At 52.6% G+C, this 17,236-nt stretch overlaps 1 protein-coding gene across 1 annotated transcript in view; it reads right to left on the bottom strand.

Annotated features, from left to right (window-relative positions):
- RYR1 (ryanodine receptor 1) overlaps nucleotides 1-17,236 on the bottom strand; it is a 131,783-nt gene that overhangs the window by 33,034 nt on the left and 81,513 nt on the right. The window contains exons 71-86 of the mRNA XM_023742308.1: nucleotides 16,871-16,885; nucleotides 15,504-15,674; nucleotides 13,834-13,893; nucleotides 13,478-13,619; nucleotides 12,608-12,716; nucleotides 12,325-12,421; nucleotides 11,968-12,074; nucleotides 10,183-10,234; nucleotides 9,541-9,603; nucleotides 8,121-8,220; nucleotides 7,747-7,826; nucleotides 7,578-7,654; nucleotides 6,351-6,424; nucleotides 5,743-5,760; nucleotides 4,572-4,652; nucleotides 46-134 (exon numbers count right to left, since the gene is read on the bottom strand). Of these exons, the coding sequence (XP_023598076.1) occupies nucleotides 46-134; nucleotides 4,572-4,652; nucleotides 5,743-5,760; nucleotides 6,351-6,424; nucleotides 7,578-7,654; nucleotides 7,747-7,826; nucleotides 8,121-8,220; nucleotides 9,541-9,603; nucleotides 10,183-10,234; nucleotides 11,968-12,074; nucleotides 12,325-12,421; nucleotides 12,608-12,716; nucleotides 13,478-13,619; nucleotides 13,834-13,893; nucleotides 15,504-15,674; nucleotides 16,871-16,885 (1,335 nt within the window). The remainder of the gene's footprint in view (nucleotides 1-45; nucleotides 135-4,571; nucleotides 4,653-5,742; nucleotides 5,761-6,350; nucleotides 6,425-7,577; nucleotides 7,655-7,746; nucleotides 7,827-8,120; nucleotides 8,221-9,540; nucleotides 9,604-10,182; nucleotides 10,235-11,967; nucleotides 12,075-12,324; nucleotides 12,422-12,607; nucleotides 12,717-13,477; nucleotides 13,620-13,833; nucleotides 13,894-15,503; nucleotides 15,675-16,870; nucleotides 16,886-17,236) is intronic.

Here is a 17,236-nt window from a genome sequence, read left to right as displayed (position 1 = left end):
CTCACAACCAGGTACACTGACCCCTGGGCGGCCCCACACCCACACCTGCAGCCTCAAGAGATAGTCCACCGTGCAGATGATGATGTTGATGGTGGTCGTGTTCCCGGTCTGCGTCCGTAGGTAGTTTTGGAAATCTAGGGAGATGGAAAGTCATTCATTCACTGAGCACCTCCCGTGCGCTAGGGGAGACGGGCAATGGGTCATTCATTTATGCAGTAAGTGTTCATTGCGTGCCTACTGTATGACCAATCCCTGGAGGAGGACATCATGCTTGGTAAAGTAGAAGGGCAGTGAAAAAGAGGAAGACCCTCAAGGAGATGGATTGACACAGTGGCTGCAACAATGCAGCAACAACAATTGTGAGGATGGCACAGGACCAGGCAGTGCTTCGTTCTGTTGTACATAGTCCCTGTGAGCTGGCACTGCCTCAAGGGAACCTAACAACTGTATGCCAGAAGGCATATAATCATCCGTTTATTTGATAACTATCAAGTATGTACTATGTGTCAGACGAAGATAGAGGTCTATTTATTCATTTATCTAATAAATACTTATTGAGGGCCTACTACGTGCCAGATGGGGTGGTCAGTCATTTATTCATTCATTCCCCCCCACAACAAATATTTATCGTGCACCTACAAGAAACCAGGGGGAAATGAAGATCAGTCATTTATTTGCTCATTTATCTGACAAGTATTTATTGAGCACATACTACATGGTAGCAGGACATGGAGCTTGCTCACTTACTCTTTGCTCCAACAAATGTACTTACTATGTTCTAGGCACTGTTCCAGGCCCTGGGGATTTAGCAGCGAAAGAAAACAAAGTTCCTGCCCTCATGAAGCTTATATTCTGGTGCAGTAATTTTTCAATCTTACATTGAGACTAAATACACATGTTTAACCTAAAATGATATCTATATATACCTGAAACGGAAACCCTGGTGGTGCAGTGGTTAAGAGCTCAGGCTGCTAACCGAAAAGTCGGCAGTTCGAACCCACCAGGCACTCCTTGGAAACCCTGTGGGGCAGCTTTACTCTGTCCTACAGGTTCCCTATGAGTTGGAATCCACTCAGTGGCAATGTGTTTCTTTTTTTTTTCAAATTAGTTAATTCCAAAAGAATTGTGATCACAACCCACTAAATTAGTAATTCTCAATCTTTCAACCTTGGCTGCACATTAGAATCACCTGGGGGCTTTTCAAAATCCCAATGCTTAGGTCGCACCCCAGACCAAATAAATTAGAATCACTGGGGGGTGAAATCTGGGATTCAGATCTTCTAAAGCTCCCCAGGGGAGCCAGTGAGCAATTAGGATGAGAACCGCTGAGGTTAACTGATTTCACCACCCGCTGGTGGGTGGCTTCCCACTATTTGAAAAACACTGTTGTACGGCAGAAAGCTGGTAACTGTTGAAGCTGAGTGATGGGTACTTGGGGGTTTACTAGGCCATTCCCTCTATTTTAGTGTTTGACTGAGAAGTTCCAGAACACTAATAAAAAAGATAAATGCTGTTCGTGGGTAGCAGGGGTGGTAGTGGGGTATACTGAGCAGAACGATCAGGGTTGTGATGAAGGGACGCCAGGAGGCTGGAGGAGCCCAGAGGAGATGCCTGCCCCAGCCTGGGTGATCAAAGAAGGCTCCCTGGAGGAGGGGACGTCTGAGCTGAGACCTAAAGATCACTAGGAGTTGGCTGCACCACTTCCCAACTGTATGATCTCAGGCAAATTATTTAACGCTTTAGCATGCATAAAGAATTTAGGACAGCACCTGGTACGTAAGCACTCAACGAGCATTACCAAAAGCCAAACCACATAGGATTTCCAAGGAGCAGCTGGTGGATTTGAACTGCCACCCTTTACAGCTAGCAGCCAAGCTCCTGACCACTGCACCACCAAGGCTCCCCATAAGCACTGGCTGTTCTTACAAGGCCTTAAAGAGAGTGTAGAGGTAAGAGCTGTACTTAGAGCAGTGGTTCTCAAAGTGGGTCCCCAGACCAGCAGCATCAGCATTTCCCGGGAACTTGTTAGAAGTGCAAATTACTGGGGTCCACCTCAGAATTTGGAAACCGTCAGGTGACTCTGAGGTGCACACACATTTGAGAACCATCTCTTTTGACCAATTTGCCAAATGACCAATGCAACAAATTACCAAGGAGACAAAAACGGGCTTCAATTAAGTCCTTCGGGTGTTTACAGCAATGTCCTGCTGCCCAGGATGGATTTAACAGCCTTTAAGGGGGTTTTGGTTTGTTTGTTTTCTCCAAGTTTTTCTTCCCATCTGACCTCCCCATAGCCCACTTCACAATCGCTATATCAGGCTGGCTCACTCCAATGCCTGCTCTGCTGGTTTCACATCACAGACGAAGGGTATACTCAAATACTCAAGACTTTATAAGCAAATGGCCAGGCTTTCCCACCAACTCAGTTTTCTATCTTCTTTATTTTTGTTGATTTAAATTGGGCTATATACCTAAATGGAAACCCTGGTGGCGCAGTGGTTAAGAGCTACATCTGCTAACCAAAAGGTCAGCAGTTCAAATCCACCAGGTGTTCCTTGGGAACTCTATGGGACAGTTCTACTCTGTCCTATAGGATTGCTATGAGTCGGAATCGACTCGACAGCAGTGGGTTTGGTGCTTTGGTTTAATGGACACACACAGCAACACCTAAAGGGACACCTTGCCAAAAAACAAAACAAACGAAGCTCAAACGTGGACCCAGTCAACCCAGCTCCTGTCTGGTTTCAGCGGCAGTGAATACTCAAGAAGTACAAGGCCTTTGAGATTTGAAAGACTTTTCAAATATTTATTTGATTAGGCCAGTGAATAAATCCGTGAATTTAGGCAGGGGACTGGATTGCAAATGTGTTGGAAGAGAGAAACCCACCCACAAGAACATTCTCCCTTTCAAAACGTCATAGACCCAGGAACTAAAACCGTCATAACCCCCAGAGACTGAATTAAAAGAAGAAAACTCGACTCCCAAGGCACAAAAGTATCTCATAAACCTTGAAGGGAAAGCTGGTTGTAGACACGAGAGCTTCTGAGCCTACAAAGCAATGGATCTTGCTTTATCCTTTTGTTGAAAAGAAGAGGGCAAAGATGGAAGACATTTACAGTCAGTTACCTCAAAGAGCATTAGCCAAGTGGGGCCAAGAGTCTATGGAAGTGAGATTTGCAATTACTTTGATTCTTGTCACGAAGGTGAGCTTCTGGGTGGTGTGTGGTTTTATAATCACCTGCTAAGGGCTATAACCACAACCTTGAGACTGTATGTTTCTCACAGGAAATGGCATTTGTCAGAATGTGTCCTGTATAGAATTTTGACTGTTCCTTTAATGTTTTAAACTGTGTTTGCCTCAGGAGGTTGTATTTTCTCGCCAACCGTGTGTTTAATTAACTTGCTATGTCATCCTTGAGCTTGCTAAACTGGCTGAAGCAGAACAAAGATTGTGGAAACGCTTGCTTAAGTGAGGAAAGAATCTGCAGACCTTCCTCCTGGCCAAATGTTTCACAAGCAACACAAATGAGTGATTCTAGCAGATTCGTTGAAAAACACCACGTAACGTCTCCCCTCTACAGACTCAAAGGATGGACATCCTCCACACATAATGGCAGCCGCTGCGAATGCTCCTGGGAAGATAGCACATGGCAAACTGGCCACTTGGGCAAATTGAGTTTCGGCAAATTGGTCATGTGCCAAATTGGGTTTTGGCTGATTGCTTTTGGGGAATTGGTCTGGCCTGAATGAGGACCAACCAAAACCAAACCAAACTCGATGCCATCGAGTCAATTCCCACTCATAGCAACCCTACAGGACAGAGCAGAACTGCCCCATAGGGTTTCCAAGGAGTGGCTGGGGATTCCAACTGCCATCCTTTTGGTTAGCAGCTGAGCTCTTAACCACTGCACCACTAGGTCTCTATGGCCTGAGCCAGAGGCACCCAAAACCAAACCAAACCCATTGCTGTGGAAGCATTCCAACTCATTGTGACCCTATAAGACAGAGCAGAGCTGCCCCATAGGGTTTCCAAGGCTGTGATCTTTATGGAAGCAGACTGCCACATCTTTCTCCTGCAGAGCAGCTGGTGGGTTCACATCACCAACCTTCCAGTTAGTAGCCGAAGACTTAGCCATTGAACTACCAGGGCTCCTTTGGATGAGGACCAAAAACCAAAACGAAACTCGTTGCTCTTGAGTCAAATATGACTCACTGTGACCCCATAGCACAGAGTAGAACTGCCCCATAGGGTTTCCAGGGAGAGGCCGGTGAATTCGAACTGCTGATATTTTGGTTAGCAGCGAGCTCTTAACTACTGCGCCACCAGGGCCCAATGAATGAGGACAGGGGAGGTAAAAGTGAAACGAAGTGCCTGGATTCGGGAAATTGGAGAGGTTTGGGCAGGAGGGTGGACAGGTTTGATGGCCTGTGGAGGATGAAGGTCAAGGCCTCGTGGGTGTGAGGTCATCAGTGATAAGGGGAGGAGAGGGACTGGAGATGAACTCAAGCGGCCCTTCCAGACCCACCCCAAACCCTGCCCTCCTCCCCACCCCGCTGCCCCACCCCTCACCATTGTTGTGTCCCTCGCAGAGCAACTGCAGGAATCGGAACAGGTCTTGGGTGAATTCATCGTCTGCCATGACCTTCTCTCCTGGGGGACGGAAGGGGGCAGGGCCGGGAGGGGTTAGATGGGCAGGACACAGCTCACACGTGCGCATGGCCCATGCACACTGCACGCGCATGCACAAAAGCATGGAGGGTTCTGGGAGAGGCAGCCGCCGCTTCAAAGACACTGTGAGGGTCCCGGGCATCCATTACACCAGAGGTCCCGACCTCGGAGCCCATGACATCAGCAGATGGAGACCTCAGGGGGCCCTGATTCATGAAGCTGAGGCCTCAAGTGTCTTTCAACGACACCAGTGTCCCTTTGATGTTACCACTTGTGTGCCATCTAGGATGTGTCCACCCAGCAGACCTTCAGGCAGCGGGTATCCCCCTCAGCCTCCCTCCAGGGCACCAGTGGTTAATGGATTACGAGGGTGGGGGTCATTTTCACACAAAGGCGCTTAGCAGGTGGCCAGGCTGGGCTGAGCGAAGGGGATTGACGCCAGCTAATTGGCCCAGATGCCTCGAAAGCAGCCAATCCGGGAGAAGCAGAGAGGATGGCGTAATCAACATGGACCAATCAGAATAGGCATCTGAAAGAAGCCAATCAGGTGGGCTACAGGGGAGGTAGAGGGAAGGCTAGACAGTGAATGGGTCAACCGGAGCAGGCGCAGAGAGGCACACACACCAATCAGAGTGGACGCTGGAAGCATCCAATCCGGTTGGTGGATGGGAACCCCTAAATGGATCAATCTTGGGTCTTGGCGGCAGACAGCAGGGAGCTGGGAGTTGGGGGTCACCCCACCCTGGGACTGTTAATCTGGGGGTGGAAGTCCGAGATCATCCAGCTGGAAAGGGATCTTGGTGCTCTTCTCTAGCTTCCGCTTTACAGACGGGGAAACTGAGGCTTAGGGAAAGTAAGAGACTCGTTTATCGTCCCATGGGTTGTTAGTGGCTAATCTGGGGCCCGAAATTGGACTCCCTGACCTCAGACTTTCCAATCACATGGTGCACCCAGTGTAGAGTTACCCCTCCCCAAGGGGTGCCCCAGATCCTCAGCCCCAGGGTGGGCGGTTGGGGATTAGGAGGGAAGGGGCGGCAGTAGCGCAGCCAGGGGAGCGGGCTGAGGGAATTACCGTTCTGGCGATTGATGACTGGGGCAGCCGACAGGATGGGAGGAGGAAGCGAGAGAACAGAGGGGAGAAAGAGGAAGAGAAGGAGACAGAGAGAGAGAAAAGCAATCGTACAGTCAGAGACGAAGACACAGGAACAACACGCAGAAAGGCAGATGGATGAGGAGACAGAAAGAAGCGGATGAGCAAGGAGGAAAGGTAGAAGTGGGGGAAACGGAGGAGAGGGACCAGAAAGGCAGAGGTAGAGAGGTTGAGGTGAGGGATCAGGGTAGAAAGTTAGACACATCACAACACAGCAAAGAGGAGACTCCATTAACCCGGATTAAGGACATTAATGAGAGAAAGCAACCAGGGCGTCAATCTCGAGGCATGTGGAGGGTGGGCTTAGGTGATGGGCACACAGGCAGGAGGACCCCTGGGGGGGCCGTGGGGAGGGACACTGGAGGAATGGGGGGGGCAGGGCTGGGGACTGCTGCAGGGGGAGGAGCAAGGGAGTGCTCTTGAGGAGGGCGCATCTTGGAGAAGGGAGCTCTGGGCAGTGTGGGTGGGTGGGTGAGGATCCTGGAGGAGGAGGATGTCCCGGGAGAAGGAAGCCCAAGGGAGGGCCTCACCAGTTCCATCCTCGTTCACCATGCCCAGCCCCTCTGCCTTGTTCTGCCTCTCAAAGGCATTGAGATCCAGGACGCTGCGGGGAAGAAAGGAAAGATGGGGATGATGTGATGAGGCCTCTGCCCTCCTCTCTTCCAGAGCCCGGCAGCCCCCGCGGGAGAGCTGGGGAGCCACAGTAAACCGTGTATCTGCTGGAATCAAGAAGCAGCAGAAATCAACTTCGCAGAATTGACGAGGTAGTGGCTGTGAAGTAAGGTGGGGCCAAGATGAACCAAGTACCAGCTAAAATAAGGAGGGAGCAGAAACCATCAATTAGCAAAAGCTACCGAGGGGCAGGGGGCAGTGGCGGTTCGGTGGTAACATTCTCGACTTACATGCAGGAGACCTGGGTTCGATCCCTGGCCAATGCACCTCATGCAAAGCCACCACCCATCTTTCAGTGGAGGCTTGTATGTTGCTATGATGTTGCTATGAGGTTTCAGTGGAGCGTCCAGACTAAGATGAACTAGGAAGAAAGGCCTGGTGATCTATGTCCACAAATCAGCCAGTGAAAACCCTATGGATCACAACGTTCTGATTGTTTTGTTCCACGGCGCACGGCCAACTTGATGGCAGCTAACAACCCCGAGAGGCAGAGAGAGTCGGTTGAGGACAAGAGGAAGAAAAGGCAGAAAGTGGTAGAGCCAAATTAATAAGGGTCATTGGAGAGAAGCCACATTCCCTGCTGCTGAGTTCCCCTGGAGTTTTCAACAGGCTTTCAGTTCCAGCCACCTGGAATCCATAACACCTCTCATTCTTAAATTTCTGTGACATTCGGCCTCCCTTATCATTCCTCGGGAATTCTTTTTTTTTTTTTTAATTTTATTGTGCCTTAGGTGAAAGTTTACAGCGCAAACTAGTTTCTCGTTGAAAAATTTATATGCAAATTGTTTTGTGACATTGGTTGCAATCCCTGCAATGTGTCAGCACTCTCCACCTTTCCTTCTACACCTTGGGTTCCCCGTGTCCATTCGTCCAGGTTTCCTGTCCCTTCCTGCCTTCTCATCTTTACTTTTGGGCCAGCGTTGCCCACGTGAATGCTTACAATGCAGCTCCTGTTATTTGGGCTAGTCTGAGTGCGTCTCTGTCCCTTGAACAAGAGAGCAGAACTGGAGCAGAAAGCGGTACAGGAGTGGAGGGCACAGCTAGACGAACCGGGCTTTGAGCAGAAGGGGTGCACCAGAACCTACCTGCACGTTTGCATCAGCGCCTGGATACTCTGGAAGAAGCCAACTTCCTTCTTGTCCTTCAGATAATCAAGCATTTTCTGCAGAGGGGGTGGGAGGGAGGGGGAACTGGGAGTCACTCAGGAACCTTCCACACCCCAAGCCCCCACCCAAGGCCTTTTGCTTCTGTTACCTGCTGCACGTCTGCGTTGCCTCCGTTCAGGATGGAGATACCCAGCTTCAGGGTGGAGGACACCATGGAGCCCGTCTCTCCTGCAGGGGAGGGGGGGCAAAAGAGAGTCCATTCAGTTTGGAAGCAGTGCTCCCCACCCACCAGGCAACAGCCATCCCAGGTGGAGGAGCATGCAAGCAAGTGCCTGCAGGGGTGATGCTAATTGAAGGGTGAGAGAGAAATTGCAAGGCAAGTGTGAAAGGGGTAGGGGCCAAGTGCAAACCACGGCATGCAGGGCCAGGAGAGTGTGCCCACTGGGTCCACAGGGAATGGGTGGACTGGTGAGGGCAGGGTGGGCTGTGCCCAGGCAGGGCAAACGCATGTGCCAGGGGCACCTTTGCAGGCGCTGATCATCTGCAGCACCATCTCGGCGGCCCCCCGGGTGTGCAGCCGTGCCTGCTGGTACAGCAGCCTCTGCTTCTCCGTCTCCTTCTCCTGAGGTAAAGAGGGACCCCGTGGGCGGTGACCCAGGCTCGCCGGCCCAGCCTTTCCCCTCACAGCCCCGTCTCGCACCCCTGCCCTCCTGCACCCAGCTCTCCCACGGGAACCGACTCATCCTTCCGTCCCCTGGGGCTAGAGTCCTCCGTTTGGCACCTGGCACAGGGCCAGGCATGGAGCAACAGCTCCATAAATCAGGGCCTCTTCACCCGGGATAGAATGCGGGTGGTCTGTGAACTTGGATGGGGAAAACACTTACATCTCTATGCTTAAACCCATGGCTGTCTAATTGATTCTGACTCCCAGGGACCCTATAGGACAGAGTAGAATTGCCCCGTAGGGTTTCCAAGGAGAAGCTGGTGGATTCCAACTGCCGCCCTTCTGGTTAGCAGCCGAGCTCTTAACCACTGAGCCACCAGGGCTCCATTTCTATGCTTACCACCCTCTAACTGAAGTTTAGCAATTCCTTCCATTATGAACAAGGCCATAAATCAGAACAATATTAGCAGAATCTGCGTCTTTGTTACCAGTAAGGATCTCAGATGTTCCCATATCACCTTATCGTCACAGACGTCTCAAAATATCCTTTATGTTCATCACTACTTCTAAACGACAGCAGTTACTGGAGCCACTGCTAAATCTTGTTATTTGATGGATTAATAAAGAAGTATATATATTACTGTATCACTATTTTTTTTAATATTTCAGTAACTTTTTCTATATACTTGTTTTCCCTGAGTCCTATGAATTTATTTTACACATTTAAAAACACGATTCTGAGAAAGGCTTTAACAGATGCCAAAGGACACGAAAAAGGTTAAGAATCTCAGAAGCAAGTGCTTGCTGACTGCCTGCATGAAGGAATGGTGGATGAACTTCATGTGTACCAGCTCTCTCTCACGGCCAAGACTTCGCACATGTTGTTCCCCCTCCCTGGAACACCTTTTTCCTTTTCTTCAACTGCCACCCCCCTTTCATCCTTCGGCTCAGATAGCCCTCCCGTGAAAAGCCCCCCTTGACACCCTGACCCCAGGCTGGCTCAGGCACCTTGTCTGGACTTCTCTAACTTCCTGTACTTCTCCGTCCCAGTCCTGGCCTCTCTGCCTCTGCCTCCGCCACCACCACCATATACACTCCGTCCATCATTGTTTGTCTACCCAGTGGACTGACTTGTCACTGCTGTGTCCCTCACATCGCCCAGCACAAGGCCAGGCCCTGAGCACTGCTCTGTGAACACGTGCTAAATAAATGGTGGATTGCAACGCCCAGGTCAGGGTCCCCCAGCCCTTTCCTCCAGGGCCTTCTGAGCCCACCTACCTCAAAGGAAACCTCAACCTCTTCAGCACCCACATCCTCCTCGGCCTCCTCCAGGTGGCAGCTCTGGAAATAGGGTATAAGTTAAACACGACGGTAAGCAAAGGAGATACCCTGATCAGGAGCATCAATAGAGTTGGTGTCACTTCTCCCCCATGCCAATTACCACAAGATTGTAGCTAAAACCCCAGAAAACGACAAAATCAGCGACTATAAACAACACCGCCAGCAGCAAAAACAACAGCGCGGGTTCGTAGCGCGTGCCGACAAAACCACGTGATTGGAAGCGTCATTGTAATTGGGTAATAATGACAGCTCTGACCAGAGCACATTAGAAGGTTCAAAAAGTAAATTAGCATAGAGTTTCAGCCTTGTCGGTGTATTGATACATGCAAGCTGGGCTTACAAAAAATGTTTCTGTTGTCATAACTACAAGGATATTTTTATAACAAATAATAAGTTTCTGCTGAAGCACGGCACAAAAACTTCCTAGACAGTCATTTTGGCGTCACTCCCTCTAACAATGTCACCCACTGCGGTCTGTGCCCCCCGCACCCCTCCGAAGTGATGCCACGGACCCCAATCCGCCCTCAGGCCTTTCAGTGGGCTGGCGTTAGAGCTGGGGAGAAGGGAATCTGGCCTCACCTTTGCCATGATATCCGTGTATGCCATATAGAGGTAATCCTCATCCAGTTTGCTGAGGAAGGAACATGGAGACTGTGAGAACCCGGTGGACAGGACCCCCGTCTTACAACAGCTTCTGGTTTTCCTTTGGCCTGCCACCCCTCCCCACCCTCAGGCTGTGTGGTTCAGGTGGGTGGACCCCTGACCCCGTTGCCAGGGTGGGCATGTGAGGAAGGCTTAGCCAATCAGCATTTTCCATCTGGTTGACTGCAGTAATAAGTAAGGGATGGTCATGTGATTCACACCGGGCATATAAAATTCATTCTGGGAGTTTTGCTGGAGCTGTTGATAGAGGCACTCTCTTTCTACTGGTTGTTAAAGTGGTGTAAAGGAATTCTGGAGCCTCCGCGGCAATCTTGCCACCTTTGCGCTCACTCAACAACTATGACCAACCACTTTCTCCTTCTCTTTCTCAGTAGTAACAATAATAATGACTAACCCCTATTGAGTGGAGTGTTTACCCTGTGTTAGTCCCTGTTCTAAATGCTTTACATATATTAACAAACTAATTCTCATAACAATCCTATTACACACATACCCATTGCTGTTGAGTCTATTCCGACTCATAGAGGCCCTCTACAACAGAGTAGAACTGCCCCATAGGGTTTCCAAGGAGCGGTTGGTGGATTCGAACTGCTGACCTTTTGGTTAAGCAGCTGAGCTCTTAACCATTCTGACACTAGGGCTCCAATAATCCTATTAGGTAGGTATACGATTAGCCCCATTTTACCAATGAGGAAATTGAGGTACAAAGAGTCCTCTTGGCCAAGGCCACAAAGATTGCACATGAGTGCTGGGATTCAGAGCTGGAGAGTCTAATTCCAGAGTCCGTGCTCTCAACCACTACACTATGTTCCCCCCCAGAGGGCGGAAAGCAGAACACTCAACCTCCTGGTTTCCTTTGCAGGTGGCAAAAAGTCCACTGGGGAGAACTTCCCCTCTCAGATCAAAGACTTTGGTCTTGCTTAGGGACAAGAAAAAGCCTTTCCCTGTCTTTCTGCCTGGAAGGTGGGCATGATGCCTGGAAGTGCAGCATCCATCTTGTGGCCATGAGGCAATACCCGTGAAGACAAAAGCTAGAATGGCAGAGCAGAAAGCTAGAAAGAGCCTGTGTCCCTGCCAGTGGCACTGTGCCACTGCAGCAGCTCTGGACTGTCCACCTCCTGACTTCATGTTATATGGGAAAAATAAATTCCTATGCCTCAGTTTCCTGATTCACAAAAAAGGTAGTAATAGTACCTGTCTCATAGGGTGGACACTGAATGAACACACACATGTCAAGTGCCAGCATGGTGCCTGACACATAATAGCCACTTGTTAAATCTGTCGTCACCACCCGCAGCAGCATCCTTACTACTATTATTTATTCCCAAGACTTCCATTAGCTTACATGAAGCCTTTGTGGGAATTAGAAAAAACTACCCCCTTCCTCACCTCCATCTGTTGGAAATGTGGCAATATACAGATTTTGTTTGAGCAAGACACTTTTTGTTGGAAAATTCTAGTAAGCTTACATGGTCAGTGATGTGACTCCTCAGACGAAACACCCTTGTGAGGGGCTCAGCCTGTACAATGGTACATGGCTGTCCTGCCTGTCCCAGTAGTGACTAAAGGATCAGCTGTGGGGCTCCCCCCCACAGAGGGTCTCTCTTGAGGCACAGAGAGGTTGCTGGGGGGTGGGGTGGGTAGTGGGTGTCTTCCCTGAGACCCTGGGGACGTCTCTAAGGCCCGGGGAAGGGTCTTCACCTCTTTTCAGTCAAGGCCGTGCGGCTGAAGTGCAGGACCAGCTGATGCAGGGGGTCTGGCTTCTTCTCCACCTCTTCCTCCTCCTCCTCCTTTGGCTTCCCAGCTTTCTGAGGGGAGGGATGGGGCTTGCGGAGGGATTTCCGGCGTCCCCTCCTGTCTCCTCCCTCAGCCCTACTAGGCTGGACTTTTTCTCTTCTCCCCCACCCTGTCCCCTCCCCTGGCCCTGTCCAAGCCAGAGCTATATACTCCAGAGGTTGCCATTTCCATAGACCTCAATGTAAGGGCGGTGGCCACCTGGCGGCCTCAGCCCCTAGCCGTATCCAGACCACCCACACCCCCAGGCAGGCTCCAGCTCACTGAAAGGTCATCTATCATGCGGTCCTCAAAACTGTGGTCTTCAGTCAGGATCCATGCAGCCTTGTAGCTCTCCAGGAACATGTTACATGCCCGGTGCCTGCAGCAGAAAGTCTGAGGCGTCGCTGAGACCTCCCCACCCCCTCCAAGCCTGCTCTGGCCTCCCACGCATCTGCCTCCCCCAGCGACACCCCAAGACCCCAACCTGTAGGCACTCCAACCTTCCGCCTCCGCGCCACCCTTTCTCCCCCACCCTGTCAGCTTCCCTCCTCCGCGGGAGCCTTACGTGGGCAGGTTGTACAGGGGGGTCATGCGGAAACACGCTACGACCGCCCGCCGGCGCTGCTTGGACAAGAGCTTGTGCCACACAGCCTTCTTGGACTTGTAAGGATGCTCTATCTGAGGGGCGGGACAGTCTGTCATGTCCCCAGACCCTGCCCCGGTCTGATTCTCACTCCCATTCAGGGACGGATTACCCAATAAGCAAGGTACGCACGGGCTACCTTGTGCTTACTTACTAATCTGTAGCGCACGATTTCACCTGCTTTTCACCACAGTAAAGACGTAAGTAGTAAGTAAGCACAAGTAAACCCGTGCGTACCTTGCTAATTGGTTAATCCGCCCCTGCTCCCGCCCCAGGTGAAACCGCCTATCTGTACCCAGGTCCAAACTCAGGCCCCACTCACAGAGCCAAAGGGACACCTTCGTTCCACTACCCAGCTTAAGGTTCTGACCTAAGCTCCGCCTCCAGACCGGAGTTTCCATCCTAGGCCCCGCCCACAAGCCCAGGCTCCCTGCCCAGGCCCCGCCCCAAACCCGAGGCCCTGCCCACAGATTCAAGGTGTCCCGCTAGGCCCCAAGCCCAGACCGAAGGCCCTGCGCCAGGCCCCGCCCCAGATCCATTTTCGGTTTTGACTTACACTTAAGGCTCCATCCCAGGCTCCAGCCGCAAACCCAAGTCCCACCCCTCCGGCCTGGCCCACAGACCCAATATTCATCACCCCAGGCCCCGCCCATAGATCCAAGTTCCTCTCCAGACCCCGCCCCTATATTAAGGTTCTGCCCCCAAGCCCCGCCCACATATTCGAGTCCCCCCCCAGGCCCCGCCCAGAAATGCAAGCTTCAGCCACTCAGCATTAAGATCCTCCGGCTCCACCCACTTGCTCCAGATGGTAGAGCACGGCCGACACTTCCTGGACTCTGCGCACGATTTTCTCGGGTTCGTCGGCGTCCTCTTCGCGGCCCGGGAGACCCCGGTACAGAGCCATCTGCCAGCGCAGAGAAGGGGAGCCTTCGACCTGAGGGGAGGAAGGACGGCCGGCGTGAGGCACCTCCCCGCAAAAGCAGCTTACCCGGCTGCCCCGCCGCCCTTTCAATATTGTGGAGATTCAGTGGGCGAGTGCTTGTTAAGCCCCTTCGTTCAATGCCTGGTACATAGTAAGTGCTCAGACACTGGCTGTTACTGTTATTATTTCGACACGCCCCTTTCGGTTGCACATTAGGGAGTCATACCTTTCCCTGAAGATGAAGGTTGTTTTGTAGATACTCCCGGACCTCCTCATCTGTGTCTTTCTGGGGAGACATGGCCAGGCGGGGTCACTCTGGAGGACCCAGCGTCCTCCGAGACGCACAACCCTTCCCCTCTAGACCCGCCCACCAGGGCCTGGAAGGAGGTTTGTATGGGGAGGATCTGAGACAAACTGAAACGGTCCAGGTGTGGTCAGAGGGGCATCCTAGAGGGGACCAGAGGGCCACAGAGGCACCTTGAAGAGACAGCGAGGATTTGAGGGGCCTCGTGGGGGTCTGGGAGGTAGGGGGTGATAAGAAGATGTCATCAAAGGCCAAATAAGGCCAAAGAGGGATTCTCAGGGTCAGAGTGGGTCTGGGAGTTAGTGGGAGATAAGCAGGGAGTTTGTGAAGATTGAAGGGGTTGTAAGGGAGTTGACAAGGTCAGCAAAGGTCACTGGGAGATCAAGGAGGTCAACCAAGTCACTGGTGAGAGTTACACAGGGACCAAAGGAGGGGTGATCAGGGTGGGAGTTCCTTACAGTCCCAGGAAAGGGAGATCCTCAAGTACCAAGATGAGGGGTCAGTGGGGCCCTGGGGAGCTCTTTGGGATCCTGGCGGGACTCAACAGGTCCTAGAAGGAGCTTGAGGTGCTGAGGGAAGGGGCTTTTGGGGTCCTGGGAAAGAGGATCCTTGTGATGCGTGTTAGTGGTCTTCAGAGCCCAAAGGGGTTAGTAGGTAGTCAGGGTGCTTGGCAGGGTCCTAAAGGGAGGGTTTCTGAGTCTCGGGCAGGATCCTGGGAGGTCTCCCTAGGGTCCTAGAGGCTGAAAAGGAGCATGGAGGGCAGGTAGTTCCTTCAGCCTGATACAAGGGTGCTGGGAGGCCTTCTTGGGATCCCAGAGGAAACAGAGAGCGATCTAGAGGAGGGATCAGTTGATCCCCAGAAGATCTGAGAGATCGTAGAGGGTTTGGCATGGTCATTAGGAGGGGGTCATTAGTGTCCTGGGGGGCTACTGAGAGCCGTGGGGGTTCAGAAGATTCCAGAGTCCTTGGGGGCTCAGTGCAGTCAACAGTCAGGGGAGGGGTCAGCAAGGTCCTGAGGGAGAGAGGTGGTGAGCTGGAGAGCTCTGTGGGGAACCAGAGGTTCAGTTCCAAGGGTCCTGGGGAGGGTCAGTGGGATCATGAGGGGCTCAGTGGGTCCCAAAGGGCTTTTGGGGTCCTGGGGGGAAGGCTTAGAGGAGTCTCAGGGGGTGAGTGGTATCTTGAGGTGGGGTCCTCAGAGTCCCAGCAGGTTTGGCATGGTTGGGGGCGGGGGGTAGTGTCAGTAGGAATCCTGAGGCTCAGTGTGGTACTAGGGGTAGGGTCCTTGGGTCCCAGGGAGTTCAGTGGGTTCCTACACAGTCAATAGGATCCCAGGGGTCTTAGTGGCATTCCTGGGGCCTCAATGGAGTCCCAGTTAGGGTTCATAGGTCCCAGAGGCCCTGGCAGTGTCCTGAGTGGGGTCCTCAGCATACTGGGGGCAGGCTCAGGGCATCCCAGGGGAATCAGTGAGTCCTGAGGGTCCTGGGGGAGGACTCAGTAGAGCCCTAGGGAAGGGCTCCCAGTGTCCTGGGGGGCTCAGTGGGATCCTGGGGACTCAGTAGGGTCCCAGGGGCCTAGTGGGGCTGGGTAGGCACCAGGGCATAGCGGATCTTGGCCAGCACGATGAGCTCCTGATCAGTGGGTGCACACATGTTCAGGCCAATGGGCAGCATCTTCTTAAGCGTGGCCACGATCAGTGACGTCTGCACTGAGTACCGATCCCCCCGGCGCTTCTTCTTGGTGCGTTCCTGGTCCGAGCCACCTGACTGTGGGGACACAGGGCTCAGTGCTGGCCTGAGTGCCAGCCCAGCCCCATGCCCCAACCCAGCCCCATGCCCCAACCCACAGCCATTGCCCGTACTCTGGTCCTCAGCCTGGATGCCAGGCACCCCCTCACCTCAGGGTGCACCTCATTTTCTACCCTACCTGGCTGATCCTTCACCTCAGACCCCAAGTCCTGACCCTAGACCCTCCCAAGCCCAAGTCCCCATCCCAAATTCCCAACTTCTATCTCAGACCCTTCCAGATTCTCCCAAACTCTGGGCCTTTCTCAACCTCTGGCAGCCCTCTCCCAGAATCACTTAAGAACCCCCAGTATGCTTCCCCCCACCCCCCATAACATGCAGAACCCCAAACTTCATATTCCAAGACCGAACCCCCAAGAATGAAATGAAGATGCAGAACCACAAAGAGTCCCAAGAGACAAGCGTCGTGGGAACAAAAAGAAAGACAGTGAGAGACGGACAAGGAGACGGGGACAGAAGACAAGAGAGACCCAGAAAGATCTGGAGGCAGAGACACAGGGCAGAGAGTCCCACATCTGTGTTCTGGAGCCCTGGTGCAGACCCGTGGTCGATGCCACCCCAGTCATGCCAGTGAGAAGCCCCAGTGACAAGCTTCAGCCAGAGCCACATCCACACTGGCTAGCAGACGGAGCATGGCCCATGTGCCAGGCACTGCTGAAGGCCACCCATGCTGCATCTCAGAGTCCTTGCAGAGCCCTGGGGCTCCAGGCCATTGGTTAGATGCCAGAAGAGGCTCCGACGGGTATGACGTTTGGCTAAGGTCACACAGCTGACTCCCCACAGAGTCAGGATTCTAACCCAGGTCTGTCTGAGTCCAGAGACCAAGCCTTCCACTGCAGGGCGAGAGTGCTGCCTCCCAGCCATGCACGTTCCTTCCCACCCCTGTCCTCCTGGACCTCAGCCCACAATGCTTTCACAAAGCTGAGAACTTTTTTTTTTTTTAACAAAGTTTAAAAAAAAAAAATCAAATTGCCAGAAGCTGGGGGTTGGGAGGGGAATGGATGGGGCTGGGGGGAAGGGATGGAAGAAGGATGGGAGATGAGAGCCAAGGAGGATGGATGGGGAACAGGGGAGGGGGTATTCTGGAGGGGGCTGGGGAGGGGGTGAGGGTGGTGTGAGCCAAGAGCCATGCAGAAGGTCCCAGACACGGATCTGACCTGTACGTCTCCTGCCTGCTTCACCAGGTTGCAAACAGAGACAAGAAGGGTTACCCCAGCCCCTCAGAGAACCCCAGGCCCAATGCCAAGTTGGCCGAACCCAACTCCTCTGCCCCTCCACCACCATGCATCCCCTAACTGGGCATTTCCAGACCTCGGTTGAAGGGGTGGGGGGTTGCTCTTTTGGACCTGAATAGGGAAGTATCCTGAAGAGGGATAGGGGCTGGGGGGAGGCAAGGAGGATAATGAGGAGGTGAGGAAATAAGTGGGAGGTGGGAGAGGAGGATATTGGGATGGGGGAGGGAGATGGAGGAAGGAGATAGGGGACGGAGATGGAGGGGAGGGAGATGGAGGGGAGGGAGATGG

The sequence above is a fragment of the Trichechus manatus genome, unplaced genomic scaffold (assembly GCF_000243295.1).
Source record: "Trichechus manatus latirostris isolate Lorelei unplaced genomic scaffold, TriManLat1.0 scaffold00207, whole genome shotgun sequence".
Taxonomy (NCBI): domain Eukaryota; kingdom Metazoa; phylum Chordata; class Mammalia; order Sirenia; family Trichechidae; genus Trichechus; species Trichechus manatus.
Note: the sequence above shows the minus strand (reverse complement) of the source record. Positions and strands in the feature narration are given on the sequence as shown.